This window comes from Gorilla gorilla, chromosome 3 (genome assembly GCF_029281585.2).
Source record: "Gorilla gorilla gorilla isolate KB3781 chromosome 3, NHGRI_mGorGor1-v2.1_pri, whole genome shotgun sequence".
Classification (NCBI taxonomy): Eukaryota; Metazoa; Chordata; class Mammalia; order Primates; family Hominidae; genus Gorilla; species Gorilla gorilla.
This window is the reverse complement of record NC_073227.2, coordinates 103204338-103230328: the sequence shown is the minus strand read 5'-3', so window position 1 is coordinate 103230328 and position 25991 is coordinate 103204338. Positions and strand designations below refer to the sequence as shown.

General features: G+C 37.6%; 1 protein-coding gene across 6 annotated transcripts in view; it reads left to right on the top strand.

Annotated features, from left to right (window-relative positions):
- The window catches only part of LIN54 (lin-54 DREAM MuvB core complex component), an 89006-nt gene extending 63375 nt beyond the window's left edge, over positions 1–25631 (top strand). For all 6 annotated transcript variants that reach the window (XM_055384992.2, XM_004038899.5, XM_019025334.4 and 3 more), the window contains exons 5-13: positions 4930–5146; positions 11420–11493; positions 11646–11843; positions 12878–12969; positions 14081–14152; positions 15002–15104; positions 15265–15402; positions 20201–20403; positions 23038–25631. In XM_055384992.2, coding sequence (XP_055240967.1) covers positions 4930–5146; positions 11420–11493; positions 11646–11843; positions 12878–12969; positions 14081–14152; positions 15002–15104; positions 15265–15402; positions 20201–20403; positions 23038–23239 — 1299 coding nt within the window. In that variant the 3' untranslated portion in view covers positions 23240–25631. The remainder of the gene's footprint in view (positions 1–4929; positions 5147–11419; positions 11494–11645; positions 11844–12877; positions 12970–14080; positions 14153–15001; positions 15105–15264; positions 15403–20200; positions 20404–23037) is intronic.
- Positions 25632–25991: the final 360 nt, after the last annotated feature.

Here is a 25991-nt window from a genome sequence, read left to right as displayed (position 1 = left end):
AGGAAGCAGTATAATGTTTTGGTTAAGCAAATAGTCTTTTGAGTTAGATCTGTTTCATATCCTTTCTCTGCTACTTTTTAGTTATGTAACCTTGGAGAATTTACTTAATCTCTCTGAGCTTCTCTATCTAAATTGGGCATTGCTGATAATCTGTTTCAATAATGATCATAGGAATAGTGAGTGACTCACATTTACTGAACATGTACTATGTGACATGTTGTTATTTGCACTTTGTATAATTTAACTCATTTAATCCTCACAATTCTATGAGAAGGGTACCATTTTCACATTTCAGAAGTTTAGTCATTTAACCAATATCACATAAGTAGGAAATGGAGATGCCTAGATTAAAACCCCAGCAGTCTAGATTTTCTGTTTTTGACAATACAGAACTAGCTTGTTGTACTAACCCTTCCACCAAGAATAACTAAAAAGCAGAATGAAATATATTTCACTTTGGGAGGCTGAGGCAGGAGGATCACTTGAGGCCAAGAGGTTGAGCCCAGCCTGGGCAACACAGTGAGACTTGGTCTCTACAAAAAAATAAAAATAAAATTAGGCAGGCAAGATGGTGGGCACATAGTCTAGCTACTCGGGAGGCTGAGGCAGGAGGATCGCTTGAGCTCAGGAGTTTGAGGCTGCAGTGAGCTATGATCATGCCACTGCACTCCAGCCTGGGTGACAGGCTGCATGTGGACGTTCTGTTGTACCAGTACCATTTGTTGAAAGACTATCCTTTCTTCACTGAATTGCTTCTGGTGCATTGTCAGAGGTCAGCTGATTGCATTGGGTATGGTCTGTTTTTATGTTCTCCTGTTAATCAGTCATTTTCAGTCTTTGCCATTCTGATTAAAAGCTCTCATATACCAGCCTGGCCAACATGGTGAAACCCCATCTCTACTAAAAACACACAAATTAGCTGGGTGTGGTGGCACATGCCTGTAATCCCAGCTACTTGGGAGGCTGAGGTGGGAGAATCGTTTGAACTGGGGAAGTGGAGGTTGCAGTGAGCTGAGATTGCACCACTGTGCTTCAGCCTTGTTTTGGTGATTAAATGATACTGCATCCAGCCGAAATTGGGCTTTTGAACCATATATAAAAATCAACTCAAAATGAATAAAAGACCTAAATGTAAGACCTAAAACTATAAAACTTCTAGAAGAGAACATAGAGGAAAGGTTCCTAGATATTGGTCTTGGAAATGTTTTTTTTGATATCAGACCAAAAGCTCAGGCTACAAAAGCTAAAATAGAGGCCAGGCATGGTGGCTCACGCCTGTAATCCCAGCACTTTGGGAAGCAGAGGCAGGTGGATCACTTGAGGGCAGAAGTTAAAGACCAGCCTGGCCAACATGGCGAAACCTCATCTCTACTAAAAATATAAAAATTAGCCAGTTGTGGTGGCACACTCCTGTAATCCCAGCTACTTGGGAGGCTGAGGTAGGAGATCGCTTGAACCTGGGAGGCAGAGGTTGCAGCAAGCCAAGATCATGCCACTGCACTCCAGCCTGGGTGACAGAGTGAGACTCCATCTGGAAAAAAAAAAAAAAAAAAAGCAAAAATAAATGGACTGCATTAAACAAAAAATCTCCTGCACAGCAAAGGAAATGATAAAATGAAATGGCAGCCTATGGATTGAGGAAAAAACATTTGCAAACCATATATCTGATAAGAGGTTAAAATCTACAATTTATAAAAAACTCAGGCTGGGTGCAGTGGCTAATGCCTGTAATCCCAGCACTTTGGGAAGCTGAGGGAGGCCGATCACTTGGGGTCAGGAGTTCAAGACCAGCCTGGCCAACATGGTGAAACCCCGTCTCTATTCAAAATACAAAAATTAGCTGGCCATGGTGGCGTGTGCCTGTATTCCCAGCTACTTGGGAGGCTGAGGCAGGAGGATCACATGAACTCAGGAGACAGAGGTTGCAATGAGTGGAGATGGCGCCACTGCACTCTAGCTTGGGCGACCGAGTGAAACTCCATCTCAACAACAACAGCAACAAAAGAACTCATACAGCTTAATAGTAGAAAAACAACCCAATTAAAAAATACGCAAAGTACCTGAATAGGCATTTCTGCAAAGGTACAAAAATGGCCAACAGACATATGAAAATGTATTCAACATCATTAATCATCAGGGAAATGGAAAATGAGAGCCACTATGAGATGCCACTTCACACCCATTAGGATGGCTATTATCAAAAGTTAACATAATAAATGTTGGTGAGGATGTGCAGAAAACGGAACCCTTGTATATTGATTGTGGGAATGTAGATTGGTGCAGCCATTATGGAAAACAGTGTGGAGGTTTCTAAAGAAATTGAAAGTAGAACTACCACATGACCCAGCAATCCCTCTTCTGGGAATATGTTCAGAAGAAATGAGATCACCACCTCCTGAGGATATCTGCACTTCCATGTTTATTATAGCACTATTCACAATAACCAGGATATGAAAACAACCTGTTGACAGATGAATGAGTAAAGAAACTGTAGTATATATATATAAAATAAAATATTATTCAACCTTGAAAAATAAGATCCTGCCATTTGCCACAACATGGATGAATCTGGTGGGCATTATGCCAAGAGAAACAGAGAGAAAAATATTGTGTGATCTCACTTATATGTGGAATCTGGAAAAAAATGGTCAAATATACAGAGATAGAAAATAAAACTGGTTACTGGGTGGGGGTAGCAGAGGAACTAGGTGAGAGGATGTAAAATAATATGTAGGATGAACAAGTGTAGAAATCTAATATACAGTGTGAGGACTATAAGTAACAAAATTGTACAGTATTTGGGATTCCTGCTAAATAAGTAGATTTTAACTGCCCTTGCCACAAAAACAAACAAAATGGACAACTATGCAAGATGATGGATATGTTGATTTGCTTCATTATACTAACATTTATGTATATTGGCTATATGTATCCCATACATCATGTGATATACCTTAAATATACACAATCAAATGTACTTTTAGAAGAGCAATAGAAAAATGTATACTAAACAAACTTAATTAAACCAACCCCTGTACTATGCCATGCCATAACTACCTCATAGTGTGGTTGTTAGATCAGATAATCTTCTATAGAATTTTTAGTACTGTCCTCCATGCATATTAAGTACCCAATAAATGTAACGATTATGTTTCAAGCACCTTGTTTCCTAATGTACTTAGTGTTTTTCCCCCATTTTGAGCGGATATAGTAAGGACTATCTATGTCTTTTGCACCATTGTATGTACTTGTCTCGTAGGTTGCTTGATTTTTCAGTAGCTTCTATATTTATACATTTAATCATTTTTCTTATGCTTTCTGTTTTCATTTAATTCACTGGTATGGCTGCTGTTATCTCTTATTTTGAATCTGGTTTTTGCTTATGATAATATGTGAATTATTTTATGCGGAAGTAATGTCTTTTATAATGTTTCTGAACTAAATGGCATTATTTTTGTTTTCTCCTGGACTTTTATGATAAAAGTATTTAGAATTCTTGTTTCATAAATTATTATCCATATAGTGAATACATATTTCCTCCATCATACATTAGTTGTCTTTTAGCATGAGAGCTTTTTATAGAGTAGGTGAGGATGTAATTATTTATAAAATAATACTATATATCTGGTTAGAGAATCTTTGATCCTTTGCATTGTATGACAGTGTGTTGTACATTGGTTAAACAGCAGTTAGGGACTTCTCAAAAGACTATTGTGTTCGGCTCTGCCTAAGATGCTTCATTTAGCTTTTGGGGAATTCCCATTGCCTTTTGTCGGACCAAAGAAAAGGATTAATATCAGTCTTTAATTTTAAAAATAATTAAATCATTTTAATCAATTAAAATGATTGTGGCTCCCACCTGTAATCCCTACCCTTTGGGAAGCTGAGGTAGGAGGATTGCTTGAGCCCAGGAGTTCAAGACCAGCCTGGGCAGCAAAGTGAGACCCTGTCTCTACCACACACACACACACACACACACACACACACACACACACAAATTAACTGGGCGTGGTACCTGTGGTCCTACCTGCTCAGGAGGCTGAGGCAGGAGGATGGCTTGAGCCCAGGAGGTCGAGGCTGCAGTGAGCCGTTATTGCACTACTGCACTCCAGCCTGGGTGACAGAATGAGACCCTGTCTTCAAAAAAAAAAAAAAAAAAAAAAAAATATATATATATATATATATATATATATATAATTTTTTTTTTGACTCAGGGAATACAAAACTAGTTTCCCTAGACAAACAAAATTGGTAATTTTGGACTGAATTTGGCCTCCTGCCCATATGCTAGTGGGTACTTTTATACCTAGGGAGTATTATGCCTTTCAGAATTTACTAAACTTAGTAAGGGTATCAGGTAGGCTTTTCTTTTGGGAAAAAGCAGCACTTTGGGGGGCTGAGGCAGGTGGATCACCTGAGGTCAGGAGTTCAAGACCAGTCTGACCAATATGGTGAAACCCTATATCTACTAAAAATACAAAACATACAGAACATGGGAATATAAAATTTGTTGTAGTTATTTTGGTGGGTAGCAATAATGCCAACCATCTATATCATCTTTTCTCTATATTGAATATGGGGCTTAATTCTGGGAATTTTAAAATAATTCTTTTCTTATAAATTTTACCTGATATTAACAAAGTTGTGTAAGTACTTGCAAATTAAGTAATAATTTCTTCATAGCAAGTCATCTGAAATGGACTACCAAGGAAGTTAACTACTAGAGATGGAAGGTAGAACTCATTAATTTTGGTTTTATTTCTGTATTTATTACCATTCTTTTCATTTCTCTTTGAACAGGTTGTTCCTTTCAGCAGCTTTTGATGCAATACAGGAGCATACTTTACAACTTGAGCAATTGTTATAAATTAAAAATAGTAGGAAAGTTACATCCCAGATTAATGACAGCCATGTTGTATTGTTTAATAGGCAGTGAAATCAACTGTGCAGACCATCACTGTTGGAGGAGTGAGCACATCACAGTTTAAGACAATTATTCCTCTGGCAACTGCTCCCAATGTCCAGCAGATTCAAGTGCCTGGAAGCAAGTTTCATTATGTCCGACTTGTTACTGCCACATCAGCCAGTAGCTCAACCCAGCCAGTTAGTCAGAATCCCAGTACAAACACTCAGCCTCTTCAGCAAGGTTAGTAACCATTTTTTAAAAACAGTAATTCATGCTTTTAACATGATTAAAGAACATTTGTCCATTTCTTGCTGAAATCCTGATGAAGAGTGGCATTTCAACTGAGTTTGAGCCAGTAACTGGTGCAGAAGGCAGTGAAATAGAATGATAGTTGCGCATAACTGTAGTATTCTTTCTGCTAGATGTTGGTACACAGTGTGGTATTATACCAGATAATAGTAATTATTTGTTAATTCGTGGTTAGCCATTTTATTGCTGGTTTTAAAACCTGCCATTTATGCCAGTGGGATACATTTAAATGGAACCATATTATGTATTTTATTTGCTAAACTATAAAGCCCCTTGATAGGGTTTGGGTCAGTTGAAATGACAAATAGGCAAGGTATAAGTAAGAAAGAACTTAATGTCACTTTCAGCTTTTACTTATTTTGAATCTATAATTGCTACTAAAAAAGTGATTAAAAGGCCAGGCACAGTGGCTCACACCTGTAATCCCAGCACTTTGGGAGGCTGAGGCAGGTGGATCACCTGAGGTCAGGAGTTCAAGACCAGCCTGACCAATATGGTGAAACCCTGTCTCAACTAAAAATACAAAAATTAGCCGGGTGTGGTGGTGTGCGCCTGTAGTCCCAGCTACTTGGGAGGCTGAGACTGGAGAATTGCTCGAACCTGGGAGATGGAGGTTGCAGTGAGCTGAGATCATGCCACTGCACACCAGCCTGGGCGACAGAGCGAGATTCCATCTCAAAAAAAAAAAGTGATTAAAATGTTTTATTTTGCTTAGTTGTATTTTCCCTAAAGGATATTCCTGTTTGTTGTCCTTCTATTTTCTATGTTTGTGTTTAACCCTTCTTACCACCTGATATACATCCATAGACACATAAATGACCTTTTTCATATTTAGCTACTTTTCTAAAAATTGAGGGATATGAAAGGATCAGGATAGTTTATAGTTTAGGGCTTACGTGTTTCCTTGTTTTATATTCTGACAATGTCAAGAAGCAATTGATGGCAATTAAGTGATATATTGTTTATCAAAAGTAAATAGAAGAATTAAAGACTAGTTGGTTACTCTTTAATTTTTATTAAGAGATCAGAGGGTAGATCAGGCGCTGTGGCTCACTCCTGTAATCCCAGCACTTTGGGAGGCCAAGGATCATCTGAGATCAGGAGTTCGTGACCAGTCTGGCCAACATGGCGAAACCCCATCTCTACTAAAAATACAAAAATTAGCTGGGTGTGATGGCGCGTGCCTGTGATCCCAGCTACCTAGGAGGCTGAGGCAGGAGAATTGCTTGAACCTGGGCGGCGGAGGTTGCCGTGAACCAAGATTGTGCCACTGCACTCCAGCCTGGGCGACAGAGCGAGACTCCATCTCAAAAAAAACAAAACACAACAAAAAAGAGATCAGAGGGTAGTCTGAAGGTCGTGAATTAGCTTGATTGATTGTTCACAGTTACAGTTGGAACTCCTTGTTCTACCTTTTTCCTCTTCTTACTGCTATACTTGAGTAGTCTAAAATTAAAAATTAAAAAAAAAATGAGAGATTTGGAGCTACCTGTTGCTGATAGGTGGTTCACCTGAGGGAACCTATAGAAGAATAAAACCTATTTATTTCTCTTTCAAATTACTGAAGGGAGAAAACAGTAAGCAGTATTTTAGTATATATCTTATTAAATTAGACATAGCAAGCAGTTATATTTTCTAATTCTTTTTAGAAAAGATTTTGGAATAAAATCATTATCATAATCTTAATGGGAAAAATGAAAAAACCATATTGTTGACTAAGGGAGTCAAATTTTATATTCTTTCAATACTTAAACTTAGCAGGGTACTGAGAGAAGTGCTATAAGTCCAATCTACTTAGGTAGTGTGATGATGATGATAGAAAGCAGTCATTACATATAATTGGTTGTATTTTATGTGTGTGTTTGTATGTGTATAATAGTATGCTGAGAATCCATATAATGGATTAAACCTAATTAATGTTAACATTAATTTATTCATTAGCAAGAGTATGCCTTTAGTATAAGGAAGATCCAGGGAGAGTGGAGGAATGGGATGGACATTTCAAAATAGAGTATTGGCTGGGCATGGTGGTGCACACCTGTAATCCCAGCACTTTGGGAGGCTAAGGTGGGCGGATCACTTGAGGTTGGGAGTTTGAGACCAGCCCTGCCAACATAGTGAAACCCTGTCTCTACTGAAAAAATACAATAATTAGTTGGGCGTGGTGGTGCACACCTGTAATCCCAGCTACTTGGGAGGCTGAGGCAGGAGAATCACTTGAACCCGGGAGGCAGAGGTTGTAGTGAGCTGAGATCGCACCACTACACTCCAGCCTGGGCAACAGAGTGAGACTCTGTCTCAAAAAAAAAAAAAAAAAATCAGTATTGACTGGTGCCTTCTTTTCCAGCTTTATGTCTGTCTTTCTGCCTGTCTCTACTTCTCTTCTTCTCCTTGCCACCTGGCAGTCCTTCACCACTCTTCTGCTTCCCTTCTGCTTCCTTTTTTGCTTTTCACCTTGAACACTGTCTCTCTGTTCTCCACTATATCTCTTTGCCTTCTTCACCTCACTCTATACCCTCTTCCCACCCAGCCACATACATATATGCCCATGTTATTTCCCTTATATCCATCTATATTCTTCTCTTTTTGTCTCTCTCTCCTGTCCCATAAAAGATCTGGATATATATAATATATATTATTTCACAGGAATAACAAGTTAAATACAATTTTTATTAGAGTTACACTAAATAGTTGCTCTAGTTCATCAAATATTAATGTCTCTTTATGAGGAATTTACTTAAATGCCAAAGGGGCTTATCTTGTACATTTTTTCCCCGAAAGTTGCACAAGAACTAATGTTCAAAGGCTCCACCATGTTAATCGTTGGTTCAGTGGTAGGTAGAATAGTAGAAGGACTCAGGAAAGTGCGTGGTTAGCCTTTTCAGAATACAACCTATCATCTCGGTGAGGGAGGAAACCAATTTAAGAAGTTAAAAAGCCTCAAACACTTGCAGGTATGGTTTCTGAAGTTTGGAAGGAGGCTATTCTAAAGGATTGTTCAGAGTTCCTGCCAAAGACTAAAAACTACACAATTATGCCAGCTTCTATGAAAACTGAAGTAGTAGTTAGTAATGTGCACTAAGGTAAGGAGGACAAGAAATGCAGATGGTTGACCTAGTTACATAACATCCCCTTCCCTAGGTATTTTATAGTATTCTGTTTTATGACCACTTGGTTTTATATTTTCTTCATTCCCCAGGCTTCAGTGAAAACTCAGTATGCAAGTGTCAAACCTATGTAAATTTGAGTTTCTAAGTTTTCTTTACCGGGCGAGGGAGGGAGGGAGGGAGGGTGTGTGTGTGTGTGTGTGTGTGTGTGTGCACATTTGTGCATGTGTATGAGGAGAAGGCAGGGATAGTCCCCATTTAATGTGATGAAAGGCAGGTCACTCTCCTTCCCAGTTATTTCTCAGGACCACCAGGAAGTTTTTGGATTCCACTGGTCATTGCTCTCACTTCAGAATCACTGCACTGTGCTCATGGAACAGCGACTGTCATCTCTCCCAGGAGCAGGTGGTGGAGGGAGTCCACTCTCCTGTGTCCCATGCAGGAATTCAGGCTCTCCTTTTAATTCCTTCTAGCATTGCTGAGACCAATCTACAATGGTTATTATAACCTTGCTAATGGTTCAGTATAATTGAGGAAAATTGAAACAGAACAGGAACAACTTCAAACTGGGTATCAGATGTCACACTGCTCTGGTATTTCATACAGGAAAAGAGTCTTACACTTTTTGTATAACAACCTTACTGAGATGTAATTCATGTATACCATAAAGTTCACCCTTTCAAAGCATACCATTCACTGGTTTTTAGTATATTCACAAAATTGTGCAACCATCACCACTAATCATATATTCTCTCTAGACGTCTCCTGCTCTCCCTCCTTTGCCCTAGTTTGTCACCTTGCTGCAGTGGGCTGCTGCCTTTTAAATCAGAGTGCCTACTCTAAGATTCTCTTCTAGGACTCTCAGCTTTTTTGTCTTTAGCCATCATCCTTCCAGTCCCCACCAAAAGCAAAAACAAAAAAAACTGCTGATATCATAGTAGGCTTTCTATCTAAGGAAATTTATTCTTTTTCATTTTGTTCAGAATTCTCTCAACCTCTCTTTCAGACCAGGCTCCAGGCCTTACTTTTACATCAGTGAAACCTGAAGAGATGTCATTTCTATCTTCTTAAATCTGCTTTTAACAGTGGAAATGGCAGTAGGCAGTTTTTAAAATTGCACTTCTTGTTGCTCCAAATGTATATGTCTAGTGCCAATGTCTTTCCTGAATTTCATCCCAGTATTTCTCCATGTCAAGTTTCATCCTCCCTTTAAAACAGCTCATCCTTGAGTTTTTAGTTCTAATAACTGTCATTTTCCTGGTCATTTGAAAGCTCTGCAGTGACTTACATTTTCTTCGCTTATACCTACAGTTCCTACCATTCAGTGGTTGATAAGTCATGGTCCTTTCACCTACACCAGGTCTCTTGCATCTGCTCTCTCTCTTTTATTCCCATTGCTGTCACTCCAGATCACTCCAGATCAGACCCTCATTTTTTTGCACTCTTCTGACTTGTCTCTTGCAACTCCATTCTGTTTTATGCACTGCTGCCAAATACAATTAATTTTTCTTTTATTTCAATATAATTTCTGTATTTAAAAATCCCTAGAAACTTCTCATTGCATACTGAATTAAAAATACAGATTAAATATAGAGTCCTACTCTAACATTCAAGGTCCTCCATAAATGTCTGCAATCTGCCTTTTTGCCTGTATTTGTCTGCGTTAATCCCAGGTATTAGCCAGACTGGTTTGTTCACCAACATTTGTAAATATGCTTTGTAGCTTCCCAAGATTAAGCTTCCACTTCTCATGCTTCCGTCTCTGTGTGAAATGCCCTTCTCCAGTCTATGTGCCCTCCATGTGGCCAGCCTATTGATTGGGGCCCATCTCAATACTGTGTCCTCCGTGTGCTTTTTCTATATTTCCATCCTCTGCCAACGATATACATATATATATATATATATATATCCTCTTTCCTCTAAACTCCCACAGCTCTTCATGTATCTTCTTTAATAATATTTATCTTATTTGGACACGTGCCTAATCTGCTGAACTAGAATATAATCTCCCTGACAGCAGAGGTCTAGTGCTTTAGTTTTCCTGAAACAATGGCTACAATGCCATTTATATAGTAGCAGCAGTTGTAACAACGATGATGGCAGCTAACATTTAGTGAGCATTTACTATTTGTAGGGCAGTGTTCTGATCAATTTTCATGAATTAACATATACTTAACCCTTATATGCCATAAGGTAAAGATACTCCCCATATTGCAGATGAGGATACAGGCAAAGAGAGCTTAAGCGGTTAGAAAATGGCAGAACTGGGATTTAAATGCCCTGGGTCTTATGACTTTAGAGTCCATGTTCTTATCCTTTTTGCTGTGCTGCCTTTTAGTATGTATTCTGTAAATATTGAATTACACTGGCTGGGCACAGTGGCTTACGCCTATAATCCCAGCACTTTGGGTGGCCAAGGCGGGTGGATCACCTGAGGTTGGGAGTTCGAGACCAGCCTGGCCAACATGGCAGAACCCAATGTCTACTAAAAATACAAAAATTAGCTGGGCATGGTGGCACACACCTGTAACTTCGGGTACTTGGGAGGCTGAGGCACAAGAATCGCTTGAACCTGGGAGGCGGAGGTTGCAGTGAGCTGAGATTGCACCACTACACTCCAGCCTGGGTGACAGACAGAGTGAGTCTCCGTCTCAAAAAAAAACAAAAACCCAAGAATGATATATTCTCTGGTTTGAATAGAAAGAGCAATGAGAAATAGTAGTATAGAGTGCTGTTGTTACTCAAGCTTATGAATGACAGTTCTTTTATTTATACATTTCATTTGACTGGATTTAGTACTGAATGTATAAATCATCTGAATACAGATTGAAGTATTTTCATTTGAATGTCTTGAACCTACAAATATTCCCTCACAAAGTGGATAGACTGTAGCCACCTTAGATATAAGTTCTCTGGTAGATGGGGTAAGCAATTTTGAAAGGTAACTATCCTGATTAAAGATTGCTCAAATTAGGAATCAAATGGAATTCTTTAAGCTCTTTTATGAGAATAACTTGGGAGAGCTAAGTATTCTTAAGTGTTTTAAATACTATTTTCTGTAAATAACTTGTTCATCCTTCTTTTGTTTTTTAAAAAGCAAAGCCAGTGGTTGTTAATACAACCCCAGTGCGGATGTCAGTTCCAATTGTCTCAGCTCAGGCTGTCAAACAAGTAAGTATCACATAACTTCTTTCTCAGTCTTTCCCAAATAGACGATTTACTTTTTAAATAGAAAGTTAAGATTTAGGTGCAAGAGATTTATACTGAATTGAACAGCTGTAAAATTTATTTTGTGGTCATTGATATATGTCCCTTCTTTTTAGGTTGTTCCAAAACCAATCAATCCAACTTCACAAATAGTAACTACTAGCCAGCCACAGCAACGGCTTATCATGCCTGCCACACCACTGCCACAGATCCAGCCCAACCTCACTAACCTGCCACCAGGCACTGTCCTGGCACCAGCTCCAGGAACAGGGAATGTGGGTTATGCAGTGCTTCCAGCTCAGTATGTTACTCAGGTATGTGGAAAAAATGAAGTCATTGTATTGCAAAAGTGATAATGGGGTCCAAGATGTCTAGTGCTATCACAGAAGCTACTCAAACACATCTAACTCAGTATTGAAGTGGCACTTTCCAAAATCTTAAAATGTTAACCCAAACCTTTAAGTTTATTTCTATGTACCTTTAGCATTTAGAAATATATAACACAGGTCAGATATACAAGTCAGACAATTTGGAGCTGAGAGCAGCTTGGCAGGAGCGCAAGCCTGTGGCGATATGATAGAAAATAGACTGAAGTTAAAATCAGCAGAGTCCAAATGAATTTAGAAAAGACTGTGGCTGTTACAAAGCTCTTCCTCACACATAAATTTGATGCCACTGACTTAGAAAATAAGCCCAAGTTTATTTATTGGAAAATAAACTGTGAGATGCATTTCCAGGTGACATATCTTCAGCGATCTATCTACTCTTACCGGTCATCTTTAGAATGAAAGACGGGGAAACAAACCCACACGTGTACTTTTTAATGAAATACACTTTGGAACATGTTATGTGGCTATTGATAAAAAGAATAATGTTCAGTATTTTTGTCATAAGCATTTCTAATGTTTAGAAGTTGGTATAAAATAGAAACTCAACTATTGTGCATGTAACTTCTCATTCTCTGTAATTTGTAGTGTGATAAATGATCAGTATAGTACATATTTTATTTGTAAGTAGGCACATTGCATTTTTCTAGCCCAAACAAGTTATTACAGTACTTTGAGAGCATTCATCTAGCATTTCCTATCATTCCGACATACTTAACTCTTCTGTGAAATACTTTCTTTATATTTGTACTATGTAGTACTGTAAAATGTTCACATTATTTTCACCTATAGTATTGGTTTGAGTCTTTAAAAGAGCTCTGTGAAGTATGTGTTTGTGTGAAATTCTCCATTGTGTTTTTCTTATCTTAATGGATGAATTTGTATTTCTTACTGATCATCATACCTGACAGTATTGTCCATTTTTGGAAATATGATCTAAAATTAATTTTCTTTACATGTAGCTACAGCAGTCTTCATATGTATCAATAGCAAGCAACTCTACCTTTACTGGAACATCTGGTATCCAGACCCAGGCACGGCTTCCATTCAATGGGTGAGTATTTTGAAAATAGGTACATAAGTTGTTAGATCAGCTTAAATGCAACAGTAAATATATATATTCCAAACTACATCGTCTTTGATTTTTTTCCTCTTAAAGCCATGTGAGCATGCCTCTAAAATACTTGTTGAAATATTTCAAACAGAAAAATTACAGAAATAGTCAATTCCCAAATACTCTCTTCAGATTCACCAATTTTGCTACACTAGTTTTATTATTCTCTTTCATTCTGAGTATGTTTCCAAAATGATGATGCTAACTATTTTTTATCTTTATTTTTCAAGACAAGGTCTTGCTCTGTTGCCCAGGCTGGAGTGCAGTGCTGTGATCTCAGCTCACTGCAACCTCCCAGGCTCAAGCAATCCTCCTGCCTCAGCCTCCTGAGTAGCTGGAACTCTATGCACATGCTACCATGCTCTCCTAATTTTTAAATTTTTTTGTAGAGATGCGGTCTCATTATATTGCCCAGGCTAATCTCCACCTCCTGGGCTCAAGTGATCCTCCTGGCTCAGTCTCCCAAAGTGCTGGGATTCCAGGCTTAAGCCACTGCACCTGCCCAACTATTTTTAAAATTATGTTAGGTCCTCGTTTTTTGTTGATGTTTATTTGTTTATCTATTAATTACTGGCTTTTGCAATATCAGCTTACAAGCCGTGCTTAATTACCCAGAATCAGTCCACATCCCACTTCCATTTCCTCCTCCACACACTCCTTTTCCTCACTGCTTTTTATAATTGAATCCCAAGAGTTTTGAGGCAATCTCAACTTTTGTTTTCTTAGAAGGGACAGTGTTTGTGGAGTGTTCTTTAGCAGCTATTGATAACTTCTTTTAAAAAAATTATTCCATACTTGTCTCTACCTCTTTTCATGTTACAACTTGCCTTTGAACCTAATGTAAATAGAACAACGTAGCAAACTTTTTATTTTAGATGGACACATTTAACATTGGTTAAAGCTTTATTTCTGGAGGGATTTATAGATTGGAGACTTCTCTAATTTTAAATTAGTTTTAGGTCTAATTTTTTAAATTTTAAATTAGTTGTAGCAACTAAATTAATTTTAGTTACTATTGATTAAATGTATATCTTTTTTTCTATCTGTACAGCATAATCCCATCAGAGTCGGCCAGTCGGCCCCGAAAGCCCTGTAATTGTACAAAATCACTGTGTTTGAAATTGTAAGTGTTTTTGCAACTGTTTGCTCATTTAATGTAATTAGAAATGCACTTAAAAGTAAATGGAGTTAACTAAAAATTTTTAGCAGACCAAAGCTCATAAGTCTAAGTAATTTAAATAAACATACAAATGAATGTTTGAACATATATGGCAGTGTAAAAATATTATTTCATTCATCTAGAAAGAAATATTTAGAGTCCTTACCGTACATGAATCACTGGAGTAGGGGTTAGGGACATAGCAGCATGAGACAGACATAGCTTCTGCCCTTAATAATAATGTTTGATCTTATTTATGACTTTTGTATTTGGTCTCTTAAGTGAAGTGATGATACTCTAGGTAGTTTTAAAAGTCACTGAATGGTTAATTTGCTTATTAGCATTAAAAAGACTTGACATGAAATAGTTAAATGAAAAGCATTGGTCTTATTGGGGCATAGAATCCAAAGTACTACTACTATAACTCAGATGAGCCAGTTCAACTATTAGAATATTGCCAGTGTTTTTCCTTTTTCAGAATTTTGAAATGCCTTACTTTGGGGGCACATAAAATTATATGTGTGACATATAATTTATATAATTTATATGTGTGACAGCTCTTGTGTGACAGCTGTTATTGGTTGGACTAAGTTTTTAGGCCACATTTCTAGGACTTGGTGATTTAAACTTTGAGCCTTAGTATGTGGTTGACAATATGTGTTGTTAACTCTTTAACTGGGTAGCTGAGTAGATTTCTGAGATGCTTTACCACATATGTAGTACGTGTACAATATATATACAATGTATGCATAATCAGATAATTAGTTTTCCTTAATAATGACTTTTTACCTTATACTGACTTTTACCTTTCAGGTATTGTGATTGCTTTGCAAATGGTGAATTTTGCAACAACTGCAATTGTACTAATTGTTACAACAATTTGGAACATGAAAATGAAAGGCAAAAAGCAATAAAGGTGATTATTTTTTATTTCATTTAACTGACAGAAATATCCAGTTTCATCAGTTTTATAAAACTCAATTGTCTTGCAAAGAAACGTTATCAATTCCTTTTGCAGTGTTTAAATTTCATCTACTGTGATTTAACTCTAACTGATATTTGATCTGTTTTGCTAGGCATGCCTTGACAGAAATCCAGAAGCCTTTAAGCCTAAGATAGGGAAAGGAAAGGAGGGAGAATCTGATCGACGTCATAGCAAAGGGTGTAATTGCAAACGATCAGGATGTCTTAAAAACTACTGTGAATGCTATGAGGTGAGATGCTGGGCGCGGAAAATAATATCTTTTAAAAACAGTTTTAGAAAGGACATACTACAAAAATTTACTTGAAAATTGGGAAATCACCTTGCTATTGCAATTTGAAAATATGCACAGTTGGTGCGAAGGCCCTTGTTTGAGGAAGGCCTTCGAGCCTCTGTAGCAGGGCTTCGGAGGAATACCTTGGGTTTATTATTACAGCTTGGGGTCTTACTGGGTGATTTACCATAACTTCTTGGTCATTATGCTCAGAAGTATGCAGATCAGAACACCAATATATTGATTTTCAATAAAAATAATATCAAAGTGGATTGGAAACTCTCCAGCAGTGATTCTCGCCTGAGGTGCAGTTCTACTTACTGTTCTTCACAGGCTTCTTAGAAATATATGGCCGGGTGCGGTGGCTCACACCTGTAATCGCAGCACTTTGGGAGGCAGAGGCGGGCAGATCACTTGAGGTCAGGAGTTCGAGACCTGCCTGGTCAACATGGTGAAACCCTGTCTGTACTAAAATACAAAAATTAGCCGGGCATGGTGGCGGGTGCCTGTAATCCCAGCTACTCGGGAGGCTGAGGCACGAGAATCGCTTGAACCCAGGAGGTGGAGATTGCAGTGAGCCAAGATCATGGCACTGCACTCCAGCTTGGGCAACAGAGCAAGACTCTGTCTCAAATATATAAATATATATATATATGGATACAAAATAGCCTGCATCCCAAGGTACAGTCTGGAAATTAAAGGATTATCTTGACCAAAATGCTGGTTATGCCCACTCAAAGAGCACACTGCTCTGTGGAAAACCAAAGTATGTTAAGTTTGCTTTGTGAGCATAAAAATAGGAAAGGGGATCTGGCATTCTGCTGGATGAGGTTACTGGTCACGGTAGGCAATTGTCTCCATTTTCACTGTTTTGTTGTTCCACTGAGCTGGTTATTTTTACTTATGGGTCAGGCGTCTTCTCTGGAAGATGTAGTTGAAACTGCTCTGACAAATGCCATATAAATCTTCCCCTTCTTGCTTTAGACACAGTACTATATAGTTTTATTTTAGAAGCTTATGTGTAACAATCTAGTGATTGAGATTAACCCTAGATTACCATAATTGGTTTCTTGGTATGCCTGAAACTCTTTACTGACAGTCTTTTGGGTGGTTGAGTTATTCCTGTTCTTGGCTCTTCTCATATTCTCATATATTTTCATTCTTTCTTATTCTCAGAGAATTAATTAATTAATTAGTTTATTTATTTATTGGCAGAAAGCCTAGCTTTGCACTTGCTGAAGGTTTGCCCTGCCACAGGAGCATGTCCTCCAGTTCAGTGCCCTCTCCCATACAGCATGTGTCACATGAAAGATTTTGTGTATTGCATTCTCTGTGTAATGAATTCTTTCCTAATCTACTTATTTACAAAGTCAAATACTCCTCTCAGGAAGTAAAGTAGAATAGGGAATAGGAGAGTAACATCTTGTGAGTTCTGCAGATGATATGAATGAAAATTGCATAAAGAGACAAGTTTTTTGTTGTTGTTGTTATTTTGTTTTTGAGACGGAGTCTCGCCCTGTCGCCCAGGCTGGAGTGCAGTGGTGCGATCTTGGCTCACTGTAATATCCGTCTCCTGGGTTCAAGCGATTCTCCTGCCTCAGCTTCCCAAGTAGGTGGGATTACAGGCACCTGCCACCATGCCCAGGTAATTTTTGTATTTTTTGTTTTTAGTAGAGACAGGGTTTCACCACGTTGGCCCAGTTGCTCTCAAACTCAAGTGATCCGCCCACCCATCAGCCTCCCAAAATGTTGGGATTACAGGCATGAGCCACCGTCGCAAGTTGATTTTTTAAACTGTCTTAACATCTCCAAATCCAACAAGCCAGTTTTCATCCAGTGTTGGAATCTTTTTTAGTCTTTCTTCTTTTGAATACCTGATGAAATAGCCAGCTTGCGTTTAGAAGCCATATCATACAAAAATTGTCATGAATATGTAAAAATTAACACTTCTTTTCAGAACATGGAAATTTATGTAAAGTCGGATCAGAAGGGCAAAGCGACCCTTTCATGTATATGGCATTGAAAAATCAACACATGCTGGGCATATGAAATTCAGACATATAGTAACTAACCATTTAATTGAACTGGTTAACAACCTGTGAATTAATAGAAGTAGAAAAGGTACTGGACTGGTTTAAAAGTGTTAGAAGAGACAGCCCTGCCCTACCTATTCTAATGAAACTTTGTCAGGACAGATACACTGTCTAGTAACAAATTTATCATTCCAAAAGTTATGTACCAAAAAATGGAGAAACTTAGAATATACTAAACTATGAATAGCAGCGGCTAGTTGGCTGTAAATTAGCTGTGGGCATATCTGACATTTTGTGTTGAACTGTTCTTTTGACATCTTGTTCTTCAGCTGAATTGTCTTTTTAATCCTGTTGGTTTGCATCTGGACAACACATTCATGTGTCCTTTCAATGCCTATAGGCTTGTTGATTGGATGAATGGCTACCCACCTTATTTCATGGCTGTGTCTTTTCTTGTGACCATTTTCCTCCCCTCCACATTTTTTTTTTTTGGTACAGGGGAAGTTAAATTCGCCAAGCTAAATGTCATTGTAATTTCTCCATCTGAGCTCCGGTTAGACACTATTAATGTCTTTCCTATGGTTCTTAAAATATAATTTTTAAAAAACAAATACATATATATATATATAAAAAATCTAAATTACCATTATTGGTATGTTTTCCCCACTCTGAGGTCAGGAATTTTCTCTCGTCATCACTGGATGCTTATTAAGTATTGCTTTAGTTAGATTCCCATTCAGGCTCACAGTAACCCAGTTAACACAAACTTATATCCATTTTTTCCTTTGGTAAGTGGAATTTATTGGTGTCTTATAAGAAAGGAGCAGAGTAAATGTGTTTATAATGCAGCCCGTTTATGTTGCTAGGTGCTATAGAGAGAAAGGACAGTTTTATTTATTTATATAGACATGGGTTCATTGAAGAAAACGCAGCTAACAAAAACATACTCAAATTCGTTAGAAATCAGGGAAATATACATTAAAGAACAGTGAAATCTCACTTTATCATCCCCACCATCAGATTATATATATATATATTTTTTTGAGATGGAATTTCATTCTTATTGCCTAGGCTGGAGTGCAATGGCGTGATCGCGGCTCACTGCAACCTCTGCCTCCCGGGTTCAAGCGATTCTCCTGCCTCAGCCTCCTGAGTAGCTGAGATTACAGGCATGTGCCACCATGCCTGGCTAATTTTTTTTTTTTTTTTTTTTTTTTTAAAGAGAGACGGGGTTTCTCCATGTTGGTCAGGCTGGTCTTGAACTCCCGACCTCAGGTGATCCTCCCACCTCGGCCTCCCAAAGTGCTGGGATTTCAGGCGTGAGCCACCGCGCCTGGCATAAAATGTTAAAAGGAATTATAATATTCATTGTTGGAGGGAATCTGGGAAAGCCTTCCTTTACACATTGCTGATGAGATGTGAGGTATTACAGCCTTTTGAAAAAACAATCTGGCTACATCTCTTAAAATTCAAATACACAGGCCAGGCGCGGTGGCTCACGTCTGTAATCCCAGCACTTTGGGAGGCCGAGGCGGGTGAATCACGAGGTCAGGAGGTCGGGACCATCCTGGCTAACACGGTGAAACCCCGTCTCTACTAAAAATACAAAAAAAATTAGCCGGGCGTGGTGGCGGGTGCCTGTAGTCCCAGCTGCTCGGGAGGCTGAGGCAAGAGAATGGCGTGAACCTGGGAGGCGGAGCTTGCAGTGAGCTGAGATCGCGCCACTGCACTCCAGCCTGGGAGACAGAGCGAGACTCCGTCTCAAAAAAAAAAAAAAAAAATTAAAATACACAGACCTGTTAACCAGTGAGCCCAATTCTAGAAATCTAACTCAGAGAAATAAAAAGGCATAATGTATAACAAAAAAGTCTTTTTATGCATCATTTGTGGTACCCAAGAACTGGAAACAAAAATAAACACCCATCAATAGGGAAATGAATGCCCAATAAAATTGACACATCATACCAGGGATTTACACCTAGCTGTTAAATAGAATGAATTCAAGCTATGCCAGATGACTTTGGAGGGATTCCATGAGTTGTAAGAAAAGCAAGATGCAGAAAAGCAGATAATATGATTTTGAAAAACTAAAAAATGAAAGTTCTATATTTGTATATACATAAGGTCTAGGATTTTATATATACTTACATTTGACATATTTTTACATGAAAATATATATTTATATGAAATGTAAAATACACACTAGTTTCATATGGGTTATTGAAGGGTTTGGGGAATCTGAAGTCCCTCCCGAACTCCCTCTTCAGATTAAAAATAGCATAATAGAATAATAAAAATGGCATCTATGAAATCCCTTTAATGTGAAATTGTATACATATGCATAAATGGGAGGTCATCTATATGTTAATGATTATTTGATTGAGGTGGCTGGATTCTGGATGACCTTTATTTTTGATATTTTAGGATATTCATGTTTATGAAAAACGTGTAACTCATATCTGAAGAAAATCTATATTCATAGTGGGGGAAAACTGACATGGAAGGACACAGCCACAAACGTTGTACAGCCACTGTCAGACTTAAGAATACCTAACCTAGCTAGCCACATGTGTAGTTACTGTTTGTCAGCCAGAGATACTTCCATCTAATCTTATTATCAGTTGACCAGGTAATGCTATTAGCTGTTGATTTGATTGTGGCATCTACTTATAGTAATGTATTTTGGTTTTGATTTGGAAACTTTTCTTATGTAAATCTTTTAGGCAAAAATAATGTGTTCCTCAATATGCAAATGTATTGGCTGTAAGAATTTTGAAGAAAGCCCGGAAAGGAAGACATTGATGCATTTGGCAGATGCAGCTGAAGTAAGGGTACAGCAACAAACAGCAGCCAAGACGAAGTTATCCTCTCAAATTTCAGACTTGCTTACTAGGCCAACACCAGCTTTAAATAGTGGAGGCGGAAAGTAAGTCAGTATTTTAATCTTTTTATAGTATTTCCCAAATACTCACTTTTGGTAAAGTTTCTTTTCAGGGGGCAAAGTTGAGTTTATATTTTTGGTTGTTGCAAACCTGATTTTTGTGTTTTCTTTCCATCTTTAGTTACTTGTAAAGGAATTTAAAGGTAACAGAAACCACTGTCAGATTATTGTGCAGTTCTAAAATGCACAGTAATGATTTAGTCCACTGTGCTTAATTTCTGTCTACTAAGATGAGGTAATTATGTAATTTGAGGAACCCCAAAGAAAACCAGATGTTCATATGTCTCGCTGAACGTGTAATTATGTTTTTGCATTTTCTTACCTTCTCTTGCCTTTTCCATTTCTTGGAGCACTTTCCCCATCCTATTGGACCACCCATCACACTGTAATAGTGCAGCTCCGTATTGTTATCTCTTTCATCTGCTGAGCTCTGGAGTAGAAAAGCTTGACCTCTAAAGTCAGGTAGACTTGAGTTTATACTATCTGTGCTACTTAGTAGTTTGTGAATCTCTTTGAGCCTCAGTTTTCTTATCCTTAAAATAGCCTATACCAGGTGGCTGTGAGGAATAAGGCATGTCTATAATATCTCCAGTGTTTGTCAAGACCTGATAAAACATAGTTTGTGATTTGGACTGGACTGCACTGGTATTAGAAAGTTTGTTAGAGGTTAATCTGAGGAATTATTAAATGGAATGAGTCTTGCAAATGGCATATTATTTAAAATGCCTAAGTAGGCCAGGCACAGTGGCTCACGCCTATAATCCCAGCACTTTGGGAGGCCAAGGTGGGCGGATCACCTGAGGTCAGGAGTTTGAGACTAGCCTGGCCAACATGGTGAAACCCCATCTCTACTAAAAATACAAAAAATTAGCCGGGCATGGTGGTGTGCGCCTGTAATCCCAGCTACTTGGGAGGCTGATGCAGGAGAATCGCTTGAGCCTGGGAGGCAGAGGTTGCAGTGAGCCGAGATCATGCAGTTGCACTCCAGCTTGAGCAACAAGAGCAAACTCCGTCTCAAAAATAAAATGCCTAAACTGAAAATGAGATCCAGTGCTTATAAAAATAAGGCTTTTTTGTACAAAACATTTAAGATATTAGTTTTGGTTTTTTGTTTTCTTTTTGAGATAACGTCTCACTCTGTTGCCCAGGCTGGTGTGCAGTGTCATGATCTCAGCTCACTGCAATCTCCGCCTCCTGGGTTTAAGCAATTCTCCTGCCTCAGCCTCCTAAGTAGCTGGGATTACAGGCATACACCACCACGCCCAGCTAAATTTATGTATTTTTAGTAGAGATGAGGTCTCACTATGTTGGCCAGCCTGGTCTTGAATGCCTGACCTCAGGTGATCTGCCCATCTCAGCCTCCGAAAGTGCTGGGATTACAGGCATGAGCTACTGTGCCTGGCCTTAAGATATTAGTTCTAAAGAACTCTTGACTGGAATATAAACAGCAAATGGTTTTTGACTGAATAAAGTGGAAGTGGTCAGGCACCTTAATGAGACTTATAACCTGGGATTCTTTCTGGTCTTTAGAGTATTGAATCTAATCTCCACATGGAGATTAAAGATACTGCTACAGTAAAATATTTATAATTTTTAAAATTGGGAAGATGTTAACGATATGAAAACAAAATTATAAAATTATAATTATAATCAAAATTACATATTAAAAACTTGTATTAAAAAAGTTATGCTAGCATGTTAACAAGCTTGTTTCAAGTGACCAAAACCTTAAATTAATATTTTCTAGTTTAAAGTGCTTGTTTGTATGTTAAAGATTCCTATACAGCTGCATGGCAGCCTGAATTCTCAATTACCCTCTCTTGCCATAGTGAGCTTTAATTTCAGACTTCATTATTTAGTATACTTCTGTTAGTGACCGCTTACTCACAGGTTGTTGAGTTAGTGGTTTAGATTATGTTGCTTGACTTAATCTGTCACAGGCTTTAAGACTTGAGTTGGCTGCAAATATAGCAAGCCTCACGATGGGTTGCTCCAATTTAATACTCAATAGCTCAGGTCTTTATGAATGCAACTCTGTGTACAGAACAACATTTGGTTTCGCCATTTTGTTTTGTTGTGCTAGAACGATGCAGAATTTTGGAATGTTTTCTACAAACAGTATCAGTGACTATGGTAAAGTGCTTTATTTTTCATTTTGCCCAAGAGATAGTGCTGTCAATTCCCAGTATTATTCATTCATTCAGCAACTATTCATGTAGCGTCTCTATGTCATGCACTATTCTGGGCACTGGAGCAACAGCAGTAAATAAAAATTGAACTTACGGAGCATACATTCATGATTTAGGAGGATTTTAGTTAAAGAAATTCTAGTCTTTGTGTAGACTATTATCTTTTAGTTAACCACATAACCTTGCCTAGGTAATAAGTAACATGTTTTATGTTAAATTTCCTGAACAATATTCTTACAATATGTGAATAAAACCAAATTTAACTTTTTAAAGCCCTTTTTAGGATGTGCTTGTGCTCACTGTGTAAATTGTGATGCTCATCCTGCTGGTGAATTGTGAAAGGGTCAGTAGAGATTTCCAGATGAAAGAATGTTATCTTTTGTTGTTATTTAACACCACCATCATCTTTCTCTTTCAAAAATCATTTCAGATTGCCATTTACATTTGTAACTAAGGAAGTAGCTGAAGCCACATGTAATTGCCTCCTTGCCCAGGCAGAGCAGGCAGACAAGAAGGGAAAATCAAAGGCAGCAGCGGAACGGATGATACTTGAGGAATTCGGACGATGTTTGATGAGTGTCATCAACTCTGCAGGAAAGGCAAAAAGTGACCCTTGTGCCATGAATTGCTAACTCTTGCAAAAAAGACTGATAAATGGAACTGTACAGAAAATTTAAGGTGCAGGGACACTTGATTTTCTGGAAGAAAAACAATTACTGTATTTTAATTCAGTCCTTGTTTTAAAAGACCTGAAATTATAATACTGAAGGAGAAGAAATTTTAAATGAGGAAATTAGTACATTTTAAATCTTAGTTAAATCTGCTTATGCCCCTTCTAAATTGACTTTTTCTTTATTATATAGATTTTTTAATCTGCTTGAGTTTCTTAAGAATTAGATGTTCTCTCTCTGATACCTTTGACAAAAAATGTTTATAAATTCGTATAATTTATAATGTATGGTGTTGTATGACTTTGTTAATAGAAAAGCCAAAGCAGCAGTGGTTAGCACCCATTCTTTGGGACTTGATCTAGAATATCTGCAGACAGAATGTTACATAAACAAATTCTTATGAAACACATTCAAATGACATTTTGTATTTAGAAAAGGACTATCTTTTAAAGAAAAAGCAGCCTTTCAGGGCAGATTCTGGAATAATATCCTGTTGTCACTTTGGGAATGTCAGAAGGGGAAACAATCCCCAGGCACACTAAAAATTTTTTAAAGTTATTTAAAAAAACATATAAAATATTAAAGGACAGTAAATAATTCTCAGAGGATGGGCAATGTGTTTCTATAATAAGGAAAGGCTAACAGATGCTCTGGGCTGTCTCCATTTTCTTTCAAAGAGGCGGTATGTATTTGAAGTAATAAATTGTCAAAGTGATTACTGGGTACTATTAAAATGATAGGTGGATATAAATGGAAGTAAACATTATGTAGTGATAATATAGAACCTCACATAGTAATCAAGTATAAAATTTGGCATGGGTGGAGAAACAAAGAATAGGGAAGCTGCAAAAGATGAATTTAGAGAAGTTTTCATCTATACAATCAATTATTTTTACAGACTTTTTTTTTTTTTTTTGAGACGGAGTCTCGCTGTGTAGCCCAGGCTGGAGTGCAATGGTGAGATCTCAGCTCACTGCAACGCCTCTGCCTCCCAGGTTCAAGCGATTCTCCTGCCTCAGCCTCCCGTGTTGCTGGGACTACAGGTGCATGCCACCATGCCCGGCTCATTTTTTGTATTTTTAGTAGAGACGGGGTTTCACCGTGTTAGCCAGGATGGTCTCGATCTCCTGACCTCGTGATTTGCCCGCCTCGGCCTCCCAAAGTGCTGGGATTACAGGCATAAGCCGCCGTGTCCGGCCCTTTTTATAGACTTTTGAACTAAGAGGTTTCAAACCAAATGGCAACTCTTACTTGATTTACAGAAATGGGCCTCCTAACAAAATTTTCAAAATTGTGGTGGGATTTCTTTTTATAAGGGAAGTTTAATATGGCATTATTTTCAGCCAGTGATTTGGAAGGTCTGTTTTCCTATAATTACTAAAATAACCTAAATCATTTTCAGTATTCAAAAACTCTATGAATTTAAGAGCCTGTTGTGACAGGACTCTTGATTTTACGACAAGAAAAAACCATGTTGGAATTCAGGCATTTTGTTAGGTACCTTAATCATCAGTAATTAGTATATGATTATTTCATTTCCTACAAGGACTCTATAGTTGTATGTATTAAGTGTGTATATATGTTCATATGAACACGCAAGATACAGGCAATAGAAATTAAGTAATCCAAAAGAGGATTCCGTTATTCACTAAAGTATCTTCCTTTTAAATTTGGATTTATAAAATCATAGTGCAGTAACTTTAAATGTAGATAGTTCAAACATTCTTAGCACCTCAATCTAGTATGTTTAATTAAAATTTGTATAAATGTAAATTAGTGTAAGAGGGTAAAATAATAATCAAGTTATTTTTCAAAAGATTGCAATAAGTTTTTGGTCTAAACTTAAACTTTGTTCATTTTGTACATACTCTGTGTTAATTCTAATTGCACCTTTGTGATGTGTATTTATATATACAGTGTGCAGAAAATGTTTGTGAAATTTTGATTACAATTGTAGATTATGTATGATGGCATTGCTTACGAATGTTTTGCTTGTAAAAAAATTTCAAGGTGCAATCAAATGCTACTAGTTTTTCTGATTTTCAAAAATCTATCTAAAATATTAAGCCTTTTCCTTCCTGTGTAGTACTTACTAAATAACTTTTTGTATTCAGGCATTTGCATCAAATTGCTGAACAAGATGAACAGCCACATTAATTCAATGATTTTAAAAGACTATTTGGGGAGGGTTGGGTATATAATTTTTTAGCTCTATTTACATCCCAAAGTAGAAAGATTAAATTTATATTTACTAGAGCTATTCAAAGAATACACTTTTCTATATTGTAAAAACAGGACAGCAAAGTAAATCATACAGAAAATAAACATTTATACTATTCTGTAAAAAAAAAAAGGTTTTGCATTTTTTCTTTAGTATAATAACACCACTTTATTAACCATTTAATATGCAAAAAACCTTTTAAATTATCTGAAGTAAATTTGACATTACTTCTGAAAACACACAACTAAAAAATTCTATCATTTTGCTCAGTTATTACTAACGTAAATTGCTTTGAAATGAGAATATGTCTTCTCTTTTTTTCCCCACTGTTTCTTTTAAGAGCAGAAACTCAGCCGGGCATGGTGGCTCACGCCTGTAATTCCAGCACTTTGGGAGGTCAAGGCGGGTGAATCACTTGAGTCCAGGAGTTCTAGACCAGCCCAGGCTACATGGTGAAACCCTGTCTCTACTAAAAATATAAAAAAATTAACT